Source organism: Eurosta solidaginis, chromosome 5 (assembly GCF_040869045.1).
Source record: "Eurosta solidaginis isolate ZX-2024a chromosome 5, ASM4086904v1, whole genome shotgun sequence".
Taxonomy (NCBI): Eukaryota; Metazoa; Arthropoda; class Insecta; order Diptera; family Tephritidae; genus Eurosta; species Eurosta solidaginis.
Window position 1 is genome coordinate 4093294 of NC_090323.1, and position 19583 is coordinate 4112876.

At 38.7% G+C, this 19583-nt stretch overlaps 1 protein-coding gene across 1 annotated transcript; it reads right to left on the reverse strand.

Annotated features, from left to right (window-relative positions):
• Positions 1-6761: 6761 nt before the first annotated feature.
• Positions 6762-9660, reverse strand: LOC137254492 (carboxylesterase 3A-like). The gene is made up of 5 exons (XM_067792194.1): positions 9438-9660; positions 8060-8209; positions 7450-7965; positions 7006-7141; positions 6762-6941 (listed from the first exon to the last, which is right to left on the reverse strand). The coding sequence occupies exons 1-5, from the start codon at positions 9633-9635 to the stop codon at positions 6925-6927; spliced, it is 1017 nt and encodes a 338-aa protein (XP_067648295.1). The 5' UTR covers positions 9636-9660; the 3' UTR covers positions 6762-6924.
• Positions 9661-19583: the final 9923 nt, after the last annotated feature.

A 19583-nucleotide genomic window follows, 5' to 3' on the forward strand; every position in this document is an offset into this window, starting at 1 on the left:
GTTAGTCTAAGGTTGAAAGACCTACACACAATCTTCGACACTTTACAGCCACGCGCTTGAACCCACACCTTTCCCACTTGGTCGATCATGTGCACCTCTCGCCTTCGCTTAATCTCGCGCAGTCTAATTGGGATATCTACAGAGCAAACTTCAAGGGATGCGCCTTTTTTAGCTAGTTCATGCGCTTTTTCATTTCCATCTATTCCCATATGCCCTGGGGCCCAATATAGATATATGCTTCCCCTGTCCCGATTCTCTCCAGGGACTGTTTATACTCTAACATGTATTTAGATGCTGTGCTATGCGAGATTATTGCCTTAATTGCAGCTTGACTGTCAATATAAGAGTTAACACGGTTGCAGCTTAAGCTTTTCTCTTCCAAGGTTTCTACTGCTTTGGTTACGGCTACTATTTCCGCTTGGAAAACGCTACAGTAATCTGGCAGCTTGTAGGATCTGTTTATTTCTGGATCAGCACAGTATACCGCAGACCCAACTCCTTCCACTACTTTCGAACCATCTGTGTACACATGTATCGCCTCGTCCGCCATTTGAGCACCCTTGCGCCAAATAATCCACCCCTATTGTGGGCTTAAGATCACCCTCGAAGCTAAAATAGGGAATCAGGTAGTATGTTCGTCTTGTGATTGATGACGCTATACTATTATGGCCGTATGGTTGGCGGTTAAGCTGCCCCGAGCCACCGAGCCTGGTTGCAGTTGTTAACGCTATGTTCTTTGCTACCAGGTGTACAGGTGGAATGTGCAGAATGGCATACAGTGCAGCCGTCGTGGTTGTTTTCAGGGATCCCGTAATGCCAAGCATTGATAATCTGCATACCTCCTCTAATTTTTTGAGGTAGGTAGTTTTTTGTGTGGCTTTCCACCAAACAAGAACTCCATAGTATAGAACAGGGCTTACAATCACTGCAAAACCCAATGAGAAAGAGAGGGCGATAAGCCCGACGTACATCCCAGCAATCTTTTACATGCATAAAGTGCCGTTGAAGCCTTCTTCACTCTCTCCTCCACGTTGAACTTCCATAACAAGTTACTGTCTAGGATGATTCCTAGATACTTTGTCCAAGGTTTTTCCTGTAGGGTCAGCCTTCCTAACTTAGTCCAGATCCAATTTGGGACCTTGTACCTCTTTTTAAACAATACCATATCCGTCTTCTCCGCGTTGACTTTCAACCCTACATTTGATGGTCAGGTATGAATATCCAGAAGCGCCCGATCCATGAAAGAGTTAATCGTTGGAAGGCACTTTCCACTTATGACAATTGCAATGTCATCTGCGTAAGCCGTAAGTTTTACGGGTCCGTCATCGAATCGTCTGAGCAGTTGGTTAATGACCAGCATCCACAGCAGAGGTGAGAGCACCTCTCCCTGCGGCGTGCCCCTTTCCACTGATTTCGTGGCCTCGTACAATCCCCATTGTGATGTAATCTTCCTGCAATTTAATATGCAGCCGATCCATCTTCTTAAGGCTTGATGTACTTTAATATAATTAAAACCATCCATAATCGCCCATTTAGAAACATTATTGAAAGCCCCGGCAATGTCTATGAAGACTCCTAAAGCGTATTCCTTATATTCCAGTGCTGTTTGTATGCTTATTATCACCCTATGCAATGCGGTGTCTACCGACTTGCCTTTGGTCTACGCATGTTGTGTTGTGGAGAGCAGCTTTTCATCCACGTTGGACTTTATGTACACATCTATCAGCCTCTCAAAGGTTTTGAACAGAAATGATGTTCAGCTAATGGGTCTATAGACTTTGGTATACTCGTGCCCGATCTTCCCCGCCTTTGGTAGAAAATCTACACGAGCAGTTCTCCAAGAGTGCGGTACATGATTCAGTCTTATGCACCCATCGAATATTATTTTAAGCCATTCCATGACCGCTCTACTTGAAACTTGTAGCATGACCGGGAATATACCATCTGGGCCCAGCGATTTAAACATAGAAAACGTCTTCACTGCCCATTCGATCTTGGTATCGGTCACCAAGCGCGGCACTACCCGATCCGTGATCGAAGTAAGAGTGCTGTCTGCTGGCTCTTCTAAACCATTTCCCGATGGGAAATGTGTATCGAGAAGCAAGGGATTCCTCACTATTTCGTGACCATTCCCCGTTCTCTTTCTTTATTAGTCCCTGGAATATAGTTCCTCTTGCTAGGACTTTTTTCAACCGTGCCATTTCGCTGGAGCACTCTATGTCCGTACAGAAATGTTTCCATGAGATTCTCTTCGCTCTGGAAATTTCACGCTTGTAGATCCTCAGTAGATCCCTGTACTCGTCCCGACACGCTCCGCTTTCCGCGGTCTTTGCGAGCTTAAACATTTCTTTTACCTGTCTTCTTAGAAGACTCAGCTCATTGCTACACCATGGCGGCTTTGCTTTTCCTCTGAATCTTCTTAGAGGGCAACCTTTGGTATACGCAGTCATAAGCGTCCTTGTTAGGAATTCATTCCGCTCCTCCAGTTACTCCACATTGGCAATCTCTTTGGGTTTTCCCAGTTTTGTTTCTACCTCTTTCTAGAATTTAGTCTAGTTGGTTGACCTAGGGTTTCTAAAGGTTCCACCCTTCTCTACCCTCTTTAGCGAAATGCTGAAGTTGATATACGCATGGTCGGAGAAGGATGGTCTACCAAGAACTATCCAATCATACCTTGATATATCACGCTGAATATCATATATCATGCTGAATGTTGGACCAATGTATGTAGGGACATTTCCCCTGTTGGCTATCTGAAAATTGATTTGCAGGATGTAACAAAATAGAGATTCACCTCTCTCGTTCGTATCTGCTCCTCCCGACGCATTGTGGTGCACATTTGCATCTGCGCCTATGACCAACCGCCCTTTGCGCCCTTCCTCCTGTACTAGCCTTTTGCATTCCATCGGTGGAACATCCGCAGCATGGCATGTAGCAGGATGCCAGGATAAATGCCTGCTTATTCTTTTGCTCAACGGCCACCACTAAGAAGTCGTCAGTAGTGTAATTAGGCAGCATACATGAATGCAGCTGTTTCCTTACCATTACTACAACTCGCACCCGTCCTTCTATTTGCGTGTGGTAAACGCCAAACCCGCGCGCGCTAAGTCCAGAAAGAAATAAAGAAATATGAAATATGAAACCTTTCCTCCCGCTGAGAGCCACCGCTCCTGGATCAGCGCCACGTCAAACGAACCCTCCTCAAGGGATAGGAGGAGTTCGCTCGACGCCACTTTACTGTGTTGGAGGTTTATCTGTAGGACTCGCAGCACCATTGGGCTGTTTGTCCCCATCCAGCATCTTCGTCGTGACGTCGTCGTCCTCCCTTGCCATTTTGGTTTAGAGTATTCGAGGCCTCCTTCAGCCTATTGTAACTGTTGTGCCGGATGTTCCTCTATGCGAGTCACAGTACCATTGGGCGGTTGGCCCTCTTCTAACACGTTCGTGGTGACGTCGGCTACCTCCACCTGTCTTTTTTCTCTTAGGCTTTTGGGGTCCTTTTCGACTTCGCCCACCTCTAGCGTGTTAGGATTTTTATCCTCGGGACTTCTTTTTCTGAGTCGCATGTAAATTTTGGCTGTGCCAAAGGACATTTTACTGCGTGTACAATATATATTTTTCGCCTGCTTTTTTATTTGGAAGATGTAGAACTGACCTTCCTCCGTAGACGAGATACAGTAAGTACCTTCCAATCCTTTGTTGGTATGTTCAGATTCTGATTCTGCAGAAGTCGTAGTGTATCCTCCGACTTCATCACACATGGTATCCATACCGTACCGTGGGGATTTGCTCTTTATCCACCACCTCAAACCGCGCGTTCGTGTCTTGCCTTTGGACGCTTGGAACCACTTCATCCAGCCACCGCAAGCTCGCGATGTTGTCGCGCGCTATCATCTTCACACCATTATACCATCCCCCAGGTTGGAAGGGGCTTACTTAGTTGTTCTCGCATCATCTTAAGCGTTAAGCTAATAAGCTTCCTTTCTACAGATCTACGCCTTTCAGTAGTCATCTGCCCGAACGGACTGCTACGATCAACCAGCGCCACAGTCAGTGACGGCTTTGCCACATCACTCATCTTCTCGGGAAAAGCCGGAGTTTTAGTGTTATTTTCCTTTGGCACCTCCGAGAAAGCCGGAATCTTAGCGTGAACTCCCTTTAGCACCTCCGAAAAAGCCGGAGTTTTAGCGTTATCTCCCTTTCGCTTATCTCCTACTTCCGTTGTTGAAACTTCCCTTTGACTCGCAGCTTTCGAGGTACTTGCTAACTCGTTATTGTGGCCTATCTGTCTTACAGCGTTGGGCCTACTTGTCTTGTATATGCGACTGCCCTGCCTCGCGGCTCTGGGACTGGGTCCTTTCTGCCTCTTGAAAGCAGGCTTGCCTTCCGCCGAACGTTGCCTTTTCATTCTGCCATTCGACGCTTCTTCCTCCTCATACCGGTTGTACAACCGAAGATTTCTCGCAGCAAACCTTTTGAACTGCCTTCGAACTACTTCTACCGCCTCATGGGCACATTCCAAGCGCTCGATCTCCACTTTTGTTGGGTGGACCACTGCTCCCAAGCGTTGTACAATTCTTAGTGCTGCACTGTACTGCGAGAGAGCTCTTTTATTTCATCTGCTACGTACCCTTCTCCACTCTTTTACTTTTGCCTTTGAATCCTTCTCTAGATGAAAATGGCGTTCTTCGAGTAAATGGTCGATTATCCAACTCCAATCTCCCACATAATGAAAAACGCCCAATAAGTATCCCTGAATCTTCACTTTTGTGCTATCTATTTCTCCAGGTTTTACACAATGTATTGATGCATGCTGAGCATCAACTCACGATTAGGATGGTCAGACAAGAGTATTTCATTCCTCGACTAAAGTCGAAAATAAAACCATGTATTCGCCGTTGCAAAACGTGCACCATTTTTAAGAAACATACTCAATCCCAAATCATGGCAGCATTATCACCAGAACGTTCCAACTTCTCCTTGCCATTCACATTTAATGGGTTGGACTATGCAGGTTCTTTGGATCTCAGGTCGTCAGATCTCCAAAAATCGTCCATAATAAAGGGTTACGTATGCGTCTTTGTATGTTTCTCAACAAAAGCAATTCATTTGAGCCTTGTTCTGACCTTTCCAGCAAAGCCTTCGAAGCAGCATTTCTACGATTCATTGTAAGGCGTGGGCTACCAAAATGTGTATTTTCCAACAACGGGAAAAACTTTCTCAGCGCAAACCGAGCCTTGCAAAGGGATTTTGACCGATTCCTCAAATCCACGTCCGTCGATCTTCAATCATACATGGCATACATGGGTTCGAATGGCAGTTCTTACCACCGAATGCACCGCACATGGGTGGCCTGTGGGAGGCAGCTGTCAAAAGTTTCTAGTTGTATTTTAAACGTGTTGCTGGAAGTCATCACTTCACCTTCGAATATTTAGCTACATTGATCGCGCGAATCGAAGCGGTGCTCAATTCCCGTGCGCTATCGCCTATCTCGAACAATCCTGACGAATTTCTAGCCTTAACACCAGAACATTTTCCGCGCAGTGCGCCATTGTTGGCTCCCGCAGAACCCCGAATAGATAATCTTTCACTTCAGAATCGATAGGAAAAACTAAAGATTCTTCACCAAAAATTCAGCCAGAGATGAAAGGAAGAGGATCCTAAGGAGTTACATCGACGTTGTAAATGGATATACCCTCAGAAAGATATCTCCGTAGGTGACTTTACGGTCGTAAAAAATGACTTACTTCCCGCTCAAGAGTGGCGCTTAGGTTTACCTTGCAGCGGATAATCGCATCCGAGTTGCGGATATTCGAAAACAGCATGGTCGTTTTACTAGACCAATCGTAAAACTATGTCCCCGACCAATTTATTCCATTTCGTCAAATCCCTCAACTCCCTAATTTCACATACACTAACTTCACAATCTCACACAACCAGCTTCTTATCGCTTTATTGAATTATGATTAAAGCCATCTTTATTTACAGACAATCCCCACAACTTCCGTCACCGATTCGGGCGCCACTCACGCCATGCGTTATTGTCACAAATTTCTGGATATGCCCACTAATGAGCGCATCCAATGTGTACGACAACATAAGTATTGTCCTAATTGTTTGGCGCGCAACCACGACAACGTACGCCAGTGCTCGTCGCCGGAAACCTGCAAAATTTGCCATTGGCCGCAACATACGCTCTTGCACTGTCCGCAAGCCCGTGAAGATCCAGTTCCGACCCAGCTACCACGCAGAGCACGGCCAATACCTTTAGACGCGCGTACCCAATTAAACAGGGTTATTCGAGAATTGGAGACACTAAGGAACAGCCTTGAACCGGTGCAGAGGGGGCGCGATGTTTAAGTGAGTTGCTCCACTTAAAATCTCTTCCATAACTCACGCTCATGTGAAGAGTCAATGAGTATTGCGGTGACTCACGTTCCCGCAGCTTCCCCCACATGACTCACATGTATGTGCAGAATGCATCCTTGCATGCACTCGTTGTTACTCGTTATTAATTGGCAACTCATTGGAACGGGCTTCCAATGTTCAAAAAGCTATAAAAACGTTGGGCGCTTTTCCACTTCCTTCTCTTTTTCATCAACAATCGACAGGACGGAGCATCTCCCGTAACTACACGGGATCCTAATCAACAACAACTACAATCAACAATTCATAAGTATCACAATACATGATCCCCATTTTATCCCTTTCATTAAATTAAAGTTTCACTTTGCAATTACCTTAAATAATTAACAGATTAATTTTATATTTTGTAAACCTTCTTTTTAATGAATTCATAGTACTTGAAGTGAATAAGTAAATTAATTTTAACTGTATATTAGACCAAGGCCAATTGTTTGAATAAATCGCATATCATTGAATTCAAAATATAAATCATCTAGTGATTTAACTCGTATTTGAAGCTTAAAACTTATACAAATCTGTAAATAATAGAAGATTTGACATATTTTATTGAATCTTTGTTAAAAGGCAGCAGATACTTACACGCCTCCACAACAGATCCATCATGCTTTGTGAAACTGGTCCTTGTAGGCCCGTCTATATTGGAAGTTCCAATAAGTTGAGCCGGAGTTTGTGGAATGGTTCCATAAAAATCTCCAACAATCAAGCCATAGTTTTCCTAATTTATAAATTAGAGTGGTGATTTACTTAAATACTACATAAAATGTAATTAAATTACTGGTGTACTTAAAAGAGTTCTTTAAAGATTATGTAATAAAAATAACAGGAAATTAAATTTGCAAACTTTAGCTATAATGCATCGATTGTGCAACAAAAGTTCGTTAGTAAATCTGCTTATATTTGGCGAAGAAAGAAACTTCCTTGATAAATATCTAATATTCAGAGATCAGCTTTTTCATACTCCTATGGTTATGGTTATGCGACCAGTAATATAACCTTAATATTACAGTAAACAAAGAAACTTACACTGTCCCCCGCCCTCAAAATGTTCCAAAGATCAGCGTTTACCACACAAGTCTCCATATCCTCGATACGCTCGCATTGTGTACATCTCAATGCCCGGCAAACACGCTGTACTTGGCCTATAGGATCTTCATTTACAAGTACCGTATCCACAGCCGATCCAGATTGTGTGATAAGACGATGAAAGCTCGATGCGGGAGTTTTAGGGCTTGCAAGTAATGCGCCACCTAAATCGCCCCTAGAGCTTTCATCAAAAACTGTAACATTTGACTTATCACCACCGAAAGCGGAGATATGTTGTTGTACCCATTCCAAGGCCAGCATGATATCCATGAAACCGAGATTGCCAGGCATCTTGTATGATTTTGTGCCAGCAAAACCGAATACGCCAAGACGATATTGAGGTACCACTAAAACAATGTCTTGCTCGAGCAAATAACCCGGTGGATACTGAGAGGCAAACCCGTCTTTTAAGCTACCGCCGTGCACATAAAATATGACGGGTTGTTTTGCATTGAGCTATAAAGAAGAAATGTTTTATGTTAAAAAAAGATAATATAAAATAAAGAATTATTTCCATAAATACATATATTCAGTTCATTATTTAACTCACATTTTTGGTGAAGACGTTCAAGCTAAGACAATCTTCGCGATCTTCTCCTGTCATCAGATTAGGTAAACGGTTGAACTCTTTCAATTGTGGGCAAACACGTCCATATTCTGTTGCTTGGAAAGTTGACCATGGTTGACGTTTTACTGGAGCCTACTTGAACAAAAATTCCAATTAAATTTCAAGAATTACTATGACTGAGAAAAGAAGAACGAGGAAACTAGCGACTATAACCGAAAAGGCTACAGATATAGCGATGTGTTTATTAAACCCATAGAAAGTTGATCGCAAATTGCACAAATAATAAGTCACGTAGTCAAAACTTGTCGAAAATAAAAAATTGTATATCCAAAAAGTTAATAAATCCACCAACTTAAATATTTATAGGTTCTGAATGTGACTATAAACCAAAAACCAATTGGATCAGATGTTTTACTCGTATATGGATATGGTACGGCAAGTTTGCCAGGGCCTTAACATCTGATTTAAGAACGTAACGGAAGTTACTAAGCGAAATCGGAGGGTAAGCAGGGCGCAATTAGACTTATTTAATTTGAAAAGGGAATGAAATATAAATACGCTATGATAATACTTTTAGTGGAAATCGCAGTGCAAAAATTATTTAAAGAGAAATGCAAAAAAAATATTCCATCTAAAAACCCCAAGCGCACGGTTGCGAAAACTTTGTACGTTTTTCCTTTTAAACTGATCAACTTCCGTTTAAATCCGATTACAAATATTTGGAACCGAAATCGGAAAGCTAAATAATCAGAAGTTTCTACAAATCGGAATCAAAGCTCTGTTGAATCTTTATTTTAAAAACCAAAATCGAAAAAATTATCTGAAGTACTAAGTGAAAAGGCAATAATTTTCTCTTATTGTACAACGATTTGGACTTATTGTTTTCTGATTTAAACCTAGTTTACATACAACGAGATTATCTTCATTTTTGTACTTAATAATTAAATGGTAATTAAATAACTAGATCTCCTATATAAATATTTGCTTTCGCTAATGGGTATTTGTGAACAATGTTTGAGATGGCGATTTTTTTCCTAGTCCAAGAGTCATCTCTAAATAGAAGCACGAAATAAAAGAGAAATGTGAAAAAATATTCAGCTAATAGTCTAGATCCTTAGATTAATTATAGCAAACGAGGTCTTAAGACCCAAACATATTTGACTTTTGAAATTTTTTTGCGCTGGCGTCACTTTGAAATAAAGGATTAAGGGACTCAGTCACAGTTTTTTGAGTAAAAGCGCGTGCATTTTACGCGACGTTATATTTTTTGTGTGGATTGTTTCATAAGAATATATGCAAAGAATGTTTTGGAGGGTAGATAGATGTGGCCTGGCTTTAAGACATATGAGTACGTACATACCTTAAACTGATTCCTACCACTCGGTGCCTGAGCATACGGTATACCACGAAACTGCATAAATGTTTTACCCGTCCTTAATGTTGTATTTGTATTTCCAATGACTTTACCAAGTCCTGGCAATTGAACACTAACTTTGGCAAAACTTGGAAGAATTAGCGCTAAGCATAAGCTTAACGAGATTATTATCGGAGATCCCATACTAAGTTCAAGCACTGACTAAAACCGACTTAGAACTGATCTGAATGTAATTTGCTTTTAAATATTTTGCAATATTTACTAAGAAGCAAAATAAGAAAAATAATTTTATATGACCGTATATGTAGTATGTAATTAAGACATACAACCCCGACAAATATTGAAACAATTGTTCGCGCTAAGTTCACACATATTCCCTGTAGTCAAAAACTAAAGTAGTCAGCAAATATTCTAGTTCATTGACTAGGATTTTGTGGGGTTATTCATACTAGTTAGTATTTGAATAATTTATTCGACTAGAATTTCGTCTGTCTGACTCGAGGAAATTAGTGAGTGCTTTCTGTAGCCAATTTGCTTCAGTTGACAGTGTTAACTTTCGTCCAGAGAGCACATAAACACAAGCATGACGAGCCGCACCTCAATGTTTCCTCAATTAAAGCAGCCATTGGAAAGGAGAAGCCTTCCATATAAATAATATTAGACGGAAAAGCTATGCCGGTGCCAAAACACATTGGCCATGAGGACATTAGCAGCGTAGGGCATGTTTTCTACTTGCCGTTAAAAGCCTTTGCCATTCCAGAATAACGGAGAATGGCAAGGATAAACCCACTACCAAAGATCGGAAACCCAGCCAGCATCTACCGATATTATCCGCTTAGTCAGTAATGAAAACGTTTAAATCCATTGTGATTCCCTCATTTAAACGTTATATTTTGGTTATCCAGCCATCAACATGTCTTCCGTAAAGTGCGTATCACTACCACCTTTCTGAAGTCCATTAACACTCATCATAGGACGGTGCTAGTGCAGCTTGGCCTGTTTTGACACAGTCAACCATGACTGGTTCGTTGCATCTGCGTTAGATAGATAAATAATTTATTGAGGATTGCACTGCGACCATTGGTCTTTTGTGCCCTTACCTCCTTCACAGCACCTCATCCAAGCCGACTTCCTTGATGAACCCCAGCAGTTCTCTTGGCTTAAGGGATTTAATGTGGGATTGTTCTGGCCATGGTGAGCCCATAAACCTGCGTCTTGAGATTGCGTCACATTCCAGGAGGATATGGTCCGCCGTCTCCGCTGATCGATCACAAAATCGACATGTTATATATAATTTCTCAACCAAACCAGGAATATTATATTAACTAGTAGGATGCAAATATCGACTAGTATGTCAACTGGTATGTTGATGTTGAATACAATAACTAGTCAATTGGTATGATTTTGGTGTATATAATGACTAGTTTGCCAATTGGTATGATGCTGATGCAGAGACTGGACTGGCCATCGCCGTGTATAAAATACCAGTTGCTAATATGGAGAAATTACAGAGCTCATACTAGTTGGGATTTTTGGCAAGTTAGTATTCTTCTAGTGTACAATTAGTTGGTTTGACTGTAGGATTATTATTCTCTTTAGTTTGTTGTGCGTCACTCGCAATGTTGACGAATGTTGTCCACAAAAATATAAACAAACAAAAATATGTAAACAAAAACATCTAAGCAAAAATATGTAAACAAAAATATCTAAGCAAAACTATGTATTAGGGGGTAAATTCTGCAAAAAAATTTATCTTAGGATAAACCATTATTTTACTGAGTAGAATAACGCAAAGCCACGCAGCAAAGGATAATCGCAATAATCGCGCTCTCACTAACGCATCTGCATTTTCATTTTGCCGACGTCTGGGAGAGTTGCACTGAGAATAAATATTGTATTGGGTTGCACTGATTGAGAAATGAAAGCACGGTTGCCATGTTTTCTTTTGAGACCAAAATTCATCGAAAAAAGGACCAAATCTCAAAGAAATGGACCAAACTTTTGTATTTTTAGTTGGTTTACAAACAAATCGGCAATTCGCAAATGTGTCGCATTCGTTGTAATATCATAGATTTTAGGTTGCTTCCATGGTTTCCATAAAAAAATGTTTATTAAACGAAAAGAGAACTCTGTGAACCGCCTTATGTATGTATGTATATTTTAGAAATAACAAAAGGTCGCACAAGGAAACATAAAGTGTATTTTTAGGTAGTACGTTTCTACAATTCTAGGGTTAGCCTGCTACACTTTCGTTTTAACAAACAGCCTTATATAAATATTTGTTTTAAAAACACCTTAGACGAAAACACAAATGAGTTCAACTTTATTTACATAAAAGTCTTATTAAACGGTTTTATTTTTAAACTAAATTTCTCCAGAGATCGGTTGTACAACTTTATATTATAAAAGCAGTCCTAAAATTAAAAAAAAAATCTTTCGCAAAACCTGGGTGTTTCAATTTTTTTAATTATACGCAAATTTAATTATTTTCTCTCCCGTTTACCAATACACCCTTACGCTTCAATTTTCCCATCTATTGCCTAGACTTAGTAAGTGCGAGTTTGGAAAAGTACACTTTTTTCCGTATAATTTGTTTTAGAGAACCATGTACATTTGAAACCTCACATTTATTGAATCTAGCCACAGGTCTCAGATTAATCATTCAAAAGTTAAAAGTTTAAACTTCAGCGAATTAAAACGCAGCGGCTGCGGTGGCTAGGCCATGTTATGCGAATTAAAGATAATGGTCCGACCAAGAAAGTGTTTCTATTGGAACCCGCCTATGGAAGCAGAGGTAGAGGGCGGCCCCCACTCCGTTGGAAGGACCAGGTGGAAAACGATTTAAACTCCCTTGGTGTGACCAATTGGCGCCGGTTGGCGGAGCGAAGGAACGACTAGCGCGCCTTGTTGGACGGCCATAACCATTTAGACGGTTAAGCGCCAATTAAGTAAGTAAGAAAAAGTTTCAAATGTGTAGTAATGGAATTTTGATGACATTTAACTATGTAGGTACGAGAAATTATTTAACAATGTTATTATTAAAGTTTTTGTGGTTCTCCTCTTCAACGGGATTAATTTGACACAAAGCGTTCTACGTTGAGTATATGTAAAGTTAACGCTTTCAAAAAATATTTCTGTCTTACTTCCAATAAAAATATTCCTTGGGTCAAGATACTTAGTATTGTAAATTATGTACACTGAAATTTTTTAAATATCCAATATTTGATATAATCATTGTACCTAAAATGTTTCAAATTGTTCTTTATATTGATCGTCTAATATCGGCAGACAAGATTTTTCTGATTGAACTCTTTCTCGCAGTTGTATAGCAGAAACGCCATCCACAACGAAGATCCTGGGTTCACGCCCCGGGCAAAGCAGCATCAAACAATTTCATCAATTAAGAAAAAAAAATGTCTAAGCAGGGTTGCCCCTCGGCGGTGTTTGGCAAGCTCTCCGAGTGTATTTCTGCCATGAAAAGCTTCTCAGTGAAAACTCATCTGCCTTGCAGATGCCGTTCGGAGTCGCCATAAAACTATTTGTAGGTAAAACTAAAAGGAGCACGACGCAAATTGGAAGAGAATCTCGACCTTAAATCCCTTCGGAGGTTATTGCGCCTTCCATTTTAAAACCGTTTTATTTAGGTCGACTTGACAGGCTGCACGGCCGGCCGTTGTGAACGAATTTTGTAATTAAAATTTAAATAACTTCCCGATACGATACAAGCTTGAAACTTGGAATATAGTTCAGAACCCGATGACAATGCAAAAATAAGAAAAAATAACCACTCGTGGCGCAAGGATCGAGATATTCACAAAAATCGTATTTGTGGTCCGATTTGGCTCATATTTGGAACACATAATACATACAAGAATAGAAAGCGACCTATAAAAAATATCGCCGCTAGGTAGCGGAAGGATCGAGATATTCACAAAAATCGTATTTGTGGTCCGATTTAGCTCATATTTGGAACACATAAGTAATACATACAAGAATAGTAAGCGACCTATAAAAAAAATCGCCGCTAGATGGCGCAAGGATCAAGATATTCACAAAAATCGTATTTGTGGTCCGATTTGGCTCATATTTGGAACAAATATTACATGCAGTCCGGTAGAAGTGACATCAAAATATTTTGGAGTTGGAGGAGGGACGAGCATACGTGGCGCAGAGTCGAGTAAAGTCTTTGGAAGGATTATTTATTGAGGACTTAGATTGTAAATAATTGTCAGGAAAGAGTCCTTGTAATAATGAGTCACTAAATAGAATGAGAGATAATAGGCAATTAAATAAAGACTAAAAACTTGAAAACAAAATAATTAAAAAAAATGTTTAAGTTAAACGGTTTTATTGAAAACAATACATACATGAAGTTATAATAATACTAAAAGCTAGAAAATAATTAGGTAGGTCCTAGGTACTAGTCATCACACTCCTCATCAATCTAGGGCGTTGATCAGACAATTAATTATTTTATTAATTATTTTATTTATATTTATTTATTTATAGCAGAGACGCCATTAGCTTCCAGACACAAGGATACAAAATATAGCCGTATTGCAGTGTGAGGCGTACGTAAGAAGATACTTTCCGGAGTGAACCAATGAGTAAAATAAATTCCTAGTATCCTACGTGGCTAAATACCACAAAAGTCTTGGAATTCCTTAAACTCTTTAATTTGCTTTGGGATGTGTGAGAAAAATTTAAATTTGACATCCCAAAAGAAATATAAAACTTTCAAAATTCTTACAGAGGATTCCTTTATAAACATTTTTTAATGGTCACTTTTTGTTTGGTACGTGGATATATTGCTTCACATACTCTCAATATTTGTCGGTATGCATAGCTTAAGAGAGTGGCAAGTGCACTTAATATAAAACAAGCTAGTCTCATGTTTTAATTTATCTTTCAATTCCAGAATGGTTTCATTATTGGCAAACTCCTTCTTTAAGGGGCACGTGCATTTGGAAGAACTTTTTTTAAGCTTAAATAATGACAAAAATCTATAACGAAAAGTGTTTGATAACCGATCGAAATATGTAGCCACCAAAACAATATTTTCTGATTAGCCGCTTTTTTATCAACAATTAACGAAAATTGATGTGCTTCAAGATCCCACACTTGTCTATATTATCTGCTAGGTGAAGTGTCATTATTCTGCTACATTTTAATGACAGAAATTTTTTTGGTGAGAAATCCGTTGAGGTAAATTGAAAATTATATAAGGATTAATAAAAGTGTAGAAAAGTTCGTGAGTAGTATTGTACATTTTAACCCCAATGAAAAAGAAAAAAAAGTACCGAAACCTCGGTCACAGCTTAAAAAGGACCAAAATTAAAAAAATGGATCAGCGGACCAAATGGGCTTGGAAAGGACCATTTTTGGTCCAAATGGGCGAATGTGGCAACCGTGAATGGAAGCACAAAACGCACTTTCACATTATTGCAAAGAATGAGAACAAAATAAAAACAAAATGCAAGGTCATATTTCCTTGGAATTCTGTGCTTTTGTTTACGGTTCTAAATATTATTAAATGAGATTAATAATTAGAGTTCCACTTAAGGAAAAAGCTCAAGAACGGGACGACTTACAATGTTTTTAAAACTTCCGTTCATTGCACTACTTTGGTACCACATCTGTATTGGAGTGTAGTTACGTTCCGTGAATATATTGCAAATTTTGTTAAAATTAAACCTTCAAGCAATTTTTTTTTACAAAACAGGCGAGGTTCTCAACCGATTTTGCTCAGATCTATATCAGGGATTATGGTTAGGTTAGATTTGTAACATTTAGCGCTTTAAATTTTTAACAGAATAATTATAAATTGGGGCAAATGTGAGGCTGCTAATGTCTAAGGAGAATTCCATTGAAAATTGTTAGGAGGCTAACAAGGTCTTCTTTCGGCGTATGTGGTATGCTTCAATCAAATTTTAGTTTGGAAACCATGGAAACAACTGAAATCTTAAAATTTTACACACTCTTTTGAATTGCCTATGTATATTTTTGCCGAGAGTAAGAATAATTTAAAATTAATATAAACTGCAAATAACAAATCTTGAAAACCCCAATAAATACACAAAAGTCCATTTACACCTTTACATATGCCCCATTTCTACGAACTAGCGAACAGTAAATCCACAAAAGTCCATTTACACCTTTACATATGCCCCATTCCTACGAACTATATTATTAGCTGTGAGATCCGTAGGCCGGGTATCTTGTTGACACATTTTTAGGTTTATCTTATATATTTCGTGTTTCCTTCTACGGATGTAACCCCACAGACTATCGGCATCTCCATAATTTTGTCATGTTTACCGATTATCGAAGAGCGGAGTTTATATAGAAAGTGAAGTGATCTATTCAATTCCCAATTAGAAGTTAAGTACGAAAATGAGCACAATTTCATTATTATTAAATGGTCCTAGGGCCGTTTACCCCTTTTTTTATTGGACAGAAAAACCTTAAGCTTTCACTTCAGAAAATGTTCCCTATTCCTTTAAAAGTTTTTTTTTATACCTTTCATGAAAATAAAATGGCATTTTGTCATTCTCAAAATTGTAAGTCCTTAAAGAAAAGAGATGTTTGTATGTAAACTAGTCCCTCAATTGTTGAAATATCTTGATAAAATTTGGTGAGAAAGTATATTTAGGTGTCGGACCACTATAGCATATATCCCACATACAACCGATTTTTGAGAAAAGAGGATTTTTTTCATATCTTCCTCAATTTATCAGATTGAAGCTTCAAATTTCACCACATGCTTTCGAATATTGCATATATTTTTGTCTGAAAAAATCATAGAGATCGGTGGTATATATAGTACATACCCATATAAACTGTCATTTCTGTCCCCTTTTTAACGGCTAGAAACTTCAAATTTCATCAAATACTGACGCTTACGTCATATATTGTTGAAATACGTGATTCTTAGTCATAGTTTTTTCATGCAGACCATAAAAAACGTGAAACTTTACATCCTCACACAAAATACCTACATATTTTGCTTTCTTTATATTAGGCCGTTTGAATGTTTGTCCGTTTTTCATACAAATCTTGCAATCGATTTTTATGTAACTTCTCATCGAGCTACAAACGTGAAACTTTACACATAAGTTAGAACACCGTAACAATGCAACAAAAGGAAAAAAATCCGTTTGGTAGCGCACGGATCGAAATAATTAGATAAGAATTTGAAAATTTCCAAACCAGCTTTTAAGTAGCTTCTCGATGAGCTGGAGATTTGAAATTTCAAACCTAATTCAGAGGTCGATGACAGCTGAAGGCACGATAAAAATGATTCGCTAGGGGACGCACGGGATGAGATATTTAGAAAAATCATACGAAACAGAAGGAACTTTGGGAATAATTTTTATGTAAGTTCTCATTGAGCTACAATTGTGAAACTTCATAGCTAGGATAAGACGCCGAGAAAATTTAAGAGAAGGAGAAAAAAAATTGCGTTATGTGGTGCACGGATCGAAATATTTAGAAAAGAATTTTGAAATTTGGAGTTTTAAGATCGATTTTTAAATAACTTCTCATTGAGCTACAATCATAGGTTAAGGCGCCGTGACAAAGGAACAAAAGGAGAAAAAATTCCGTAAGGTGGCGCACGAATCAAAATAATAATAAGATAATAAAGATTTTGATACGAATTTCGAAATTGGGAATTAAGAGATCCGTTTTCAATTCTGAATTAATAAAAGTAAGTATTTCACCTTGTAAATCGTAAGGGAGTACTCTTTTCCATCTAGAACTGAAAAGGAGAAAATAAAAATAAAACAAAAAAATTTTAAGCGCTTCCTTTATATAAATGGACAAAAATCAACGAAAAATGTCTCCTTATATAAAGACATATTCTTGCTAAACTTTGATTTTTAAAGTTTTACATAGAAATTGCAAAAATATTATTGAGAAATAAAAATATAAAGGTGGAGCGTAATAGATTGACTAATAATATCTCATTTCCTACTAACTTTCCAATGGATATTACGGATGGGAAAGATTATTGTTTAGCCGCATTCATGAAAGGTATGAAGTCTTATGTACAGCCGAATACAGTCCCGTCCTTACTTGTTTATTTCTGATTTCTGGATTAAGCATATGTATGGAATATGTACTTTTCACGCAATAACAATGCTTTAGATAATCGCAGCATCATTTTTTCTCTATGGGAACTGAATTTCGTAAATGTCCCATGCAAGTACTCCAGCCTCCCTAGAAACACTTTCATTGTAGCGCTGTATATTTTTTAAATATAAATATGACATTGTTTTTGTGGTACTAAAGCTCTTTTACTTTTTCCGAAAAATAATTATGACCCTTTAGCTCTACAGGACTACCACTGGGCATGAGATTTCGTACACCCATTATAGGAGGGTCTTCTCCATATTTACACATTATATGCCCTTTTAGGATTGGCACGTAATTAGAGCTGACATCTTACCAAACACAGTAAACTAATGTCCTTGAGAAATATCAAAACCTTGTTCTTACAGCAGTTATCATTACTATACTAACTGCCTACAAACGGGTCGAATCCTTAATTGTTTTGTTAAAATTTTATATCGTAAAAATAATTTTTATTGGAGTGTCTCTCAAATCTGCTTTTGAAGGGGCAAGCCGCCTCGATCCTTTAACATGACCATGTCTACCGAACGTACTTACTTAGGAAGGCAAGGGTGAAAATTAGCACAGACAATACAAACCGGTGCCAAATCTATCGATAAATGAAGTTGAATATATTTGAGGGTTTTTGTTTAAAATCGATTATTCGGCTAAACGACTTGTCTATTAGCAACTTTTGTATTGATTGAAAATCGACTTGCGATGTATACGATTTCAAACAAACTATTCAAGTAGCCTGACCTGGGAGCCAAAAACAAGGTTTTTTTCGGATTGGTTCCCGGACATCAGGGACATGAAGGTAATGAACATGCAGATTACCTAGCAAAGCAAGGTGCTAAAGCAGCATTCTTTGTTGACTTACAAAAGCACACACCAGGGAAACTATGAGTAACTGGGAAACTAAACAATTCAGATGTCACTGGATTGACTGCCGAGGGCAAAGACAGGCCAAGCTGTTTATACTTCCGCCAACGAAAGTATTAGCGAAACTCATTAATATAAGCAGGAAGGACCTAAGAACTCTCACTGGATACTATACGAGACACTGAAGTCTACGATATAACCTAGGTAAGTTAAATCTAGCCAGTACACAAATTTGTCGTTTATGTGAGCTGGAGGACGAAACGCCGGTTTGCGGTCTCTGCGAATGCATCACTCTAGCAGGCCAAAGGCTTTCCCATCTAGATGGTGTGACTCGTAGTCCTTATGTGATATGGAGTAAAACGCCTGAAGAGGTACGTAGATACATCAAAAACCTCCATATACAAAATTAGGCTGAAAGGTCATGAACAATAGATCTGTACAAAGGTCGCGGTGCTTCCAGGCCTAGTAATAATAATAAAAATAATAGCGGAACATGTCGCTTATCGAATAATCGTTTCTAAAAAACTTTTGCTAATCGACTGATTGATTATTCGAATAGTCAATTACCAAGAGCTATTGTATTTAGCAAAGTTAGAACCATCAGATTTTATTTACGTTTTAACGACTGAACACTATCTTTTACAAATTGTAAGAACAGGGATTTTTCATCTTAAAATTCTTTATCGGGACGGTTGAGTTTGTTGTTGTTCGGATCATCTATGGTCGCTGTGAATTCCTTCAGCACGTCATCCTCAACTGTAATTGGTTGGTTTATATGAAAATATGGGCCACGAGGGTTTATTAAATTAAAAATTAAAATCATACCAAAAAGTATATTTTTATAGTAATAAACTATGTGGATGTCTAAATTCGGGCGCAATCCAAAAGGCTCTGGTTATTATTCAGGAAAACGGCAATTAATTCCATTACTACCTTCCCCAACCATTCGGTAGTTAAACCAGATAGTAAATCCACCAAGGTTAGAGCAGTTTTTAATGCTTTCAAATCAACCTCATCTGGCAAATCTCTGAATGATATTCTCCACATTGGTCCCACTCTGCAGTCTGATCTTATGTTAGTAATTTTAAATTGGCGCCTTTACAAATTTGTATTCAACAGAGATATACAGAATATATA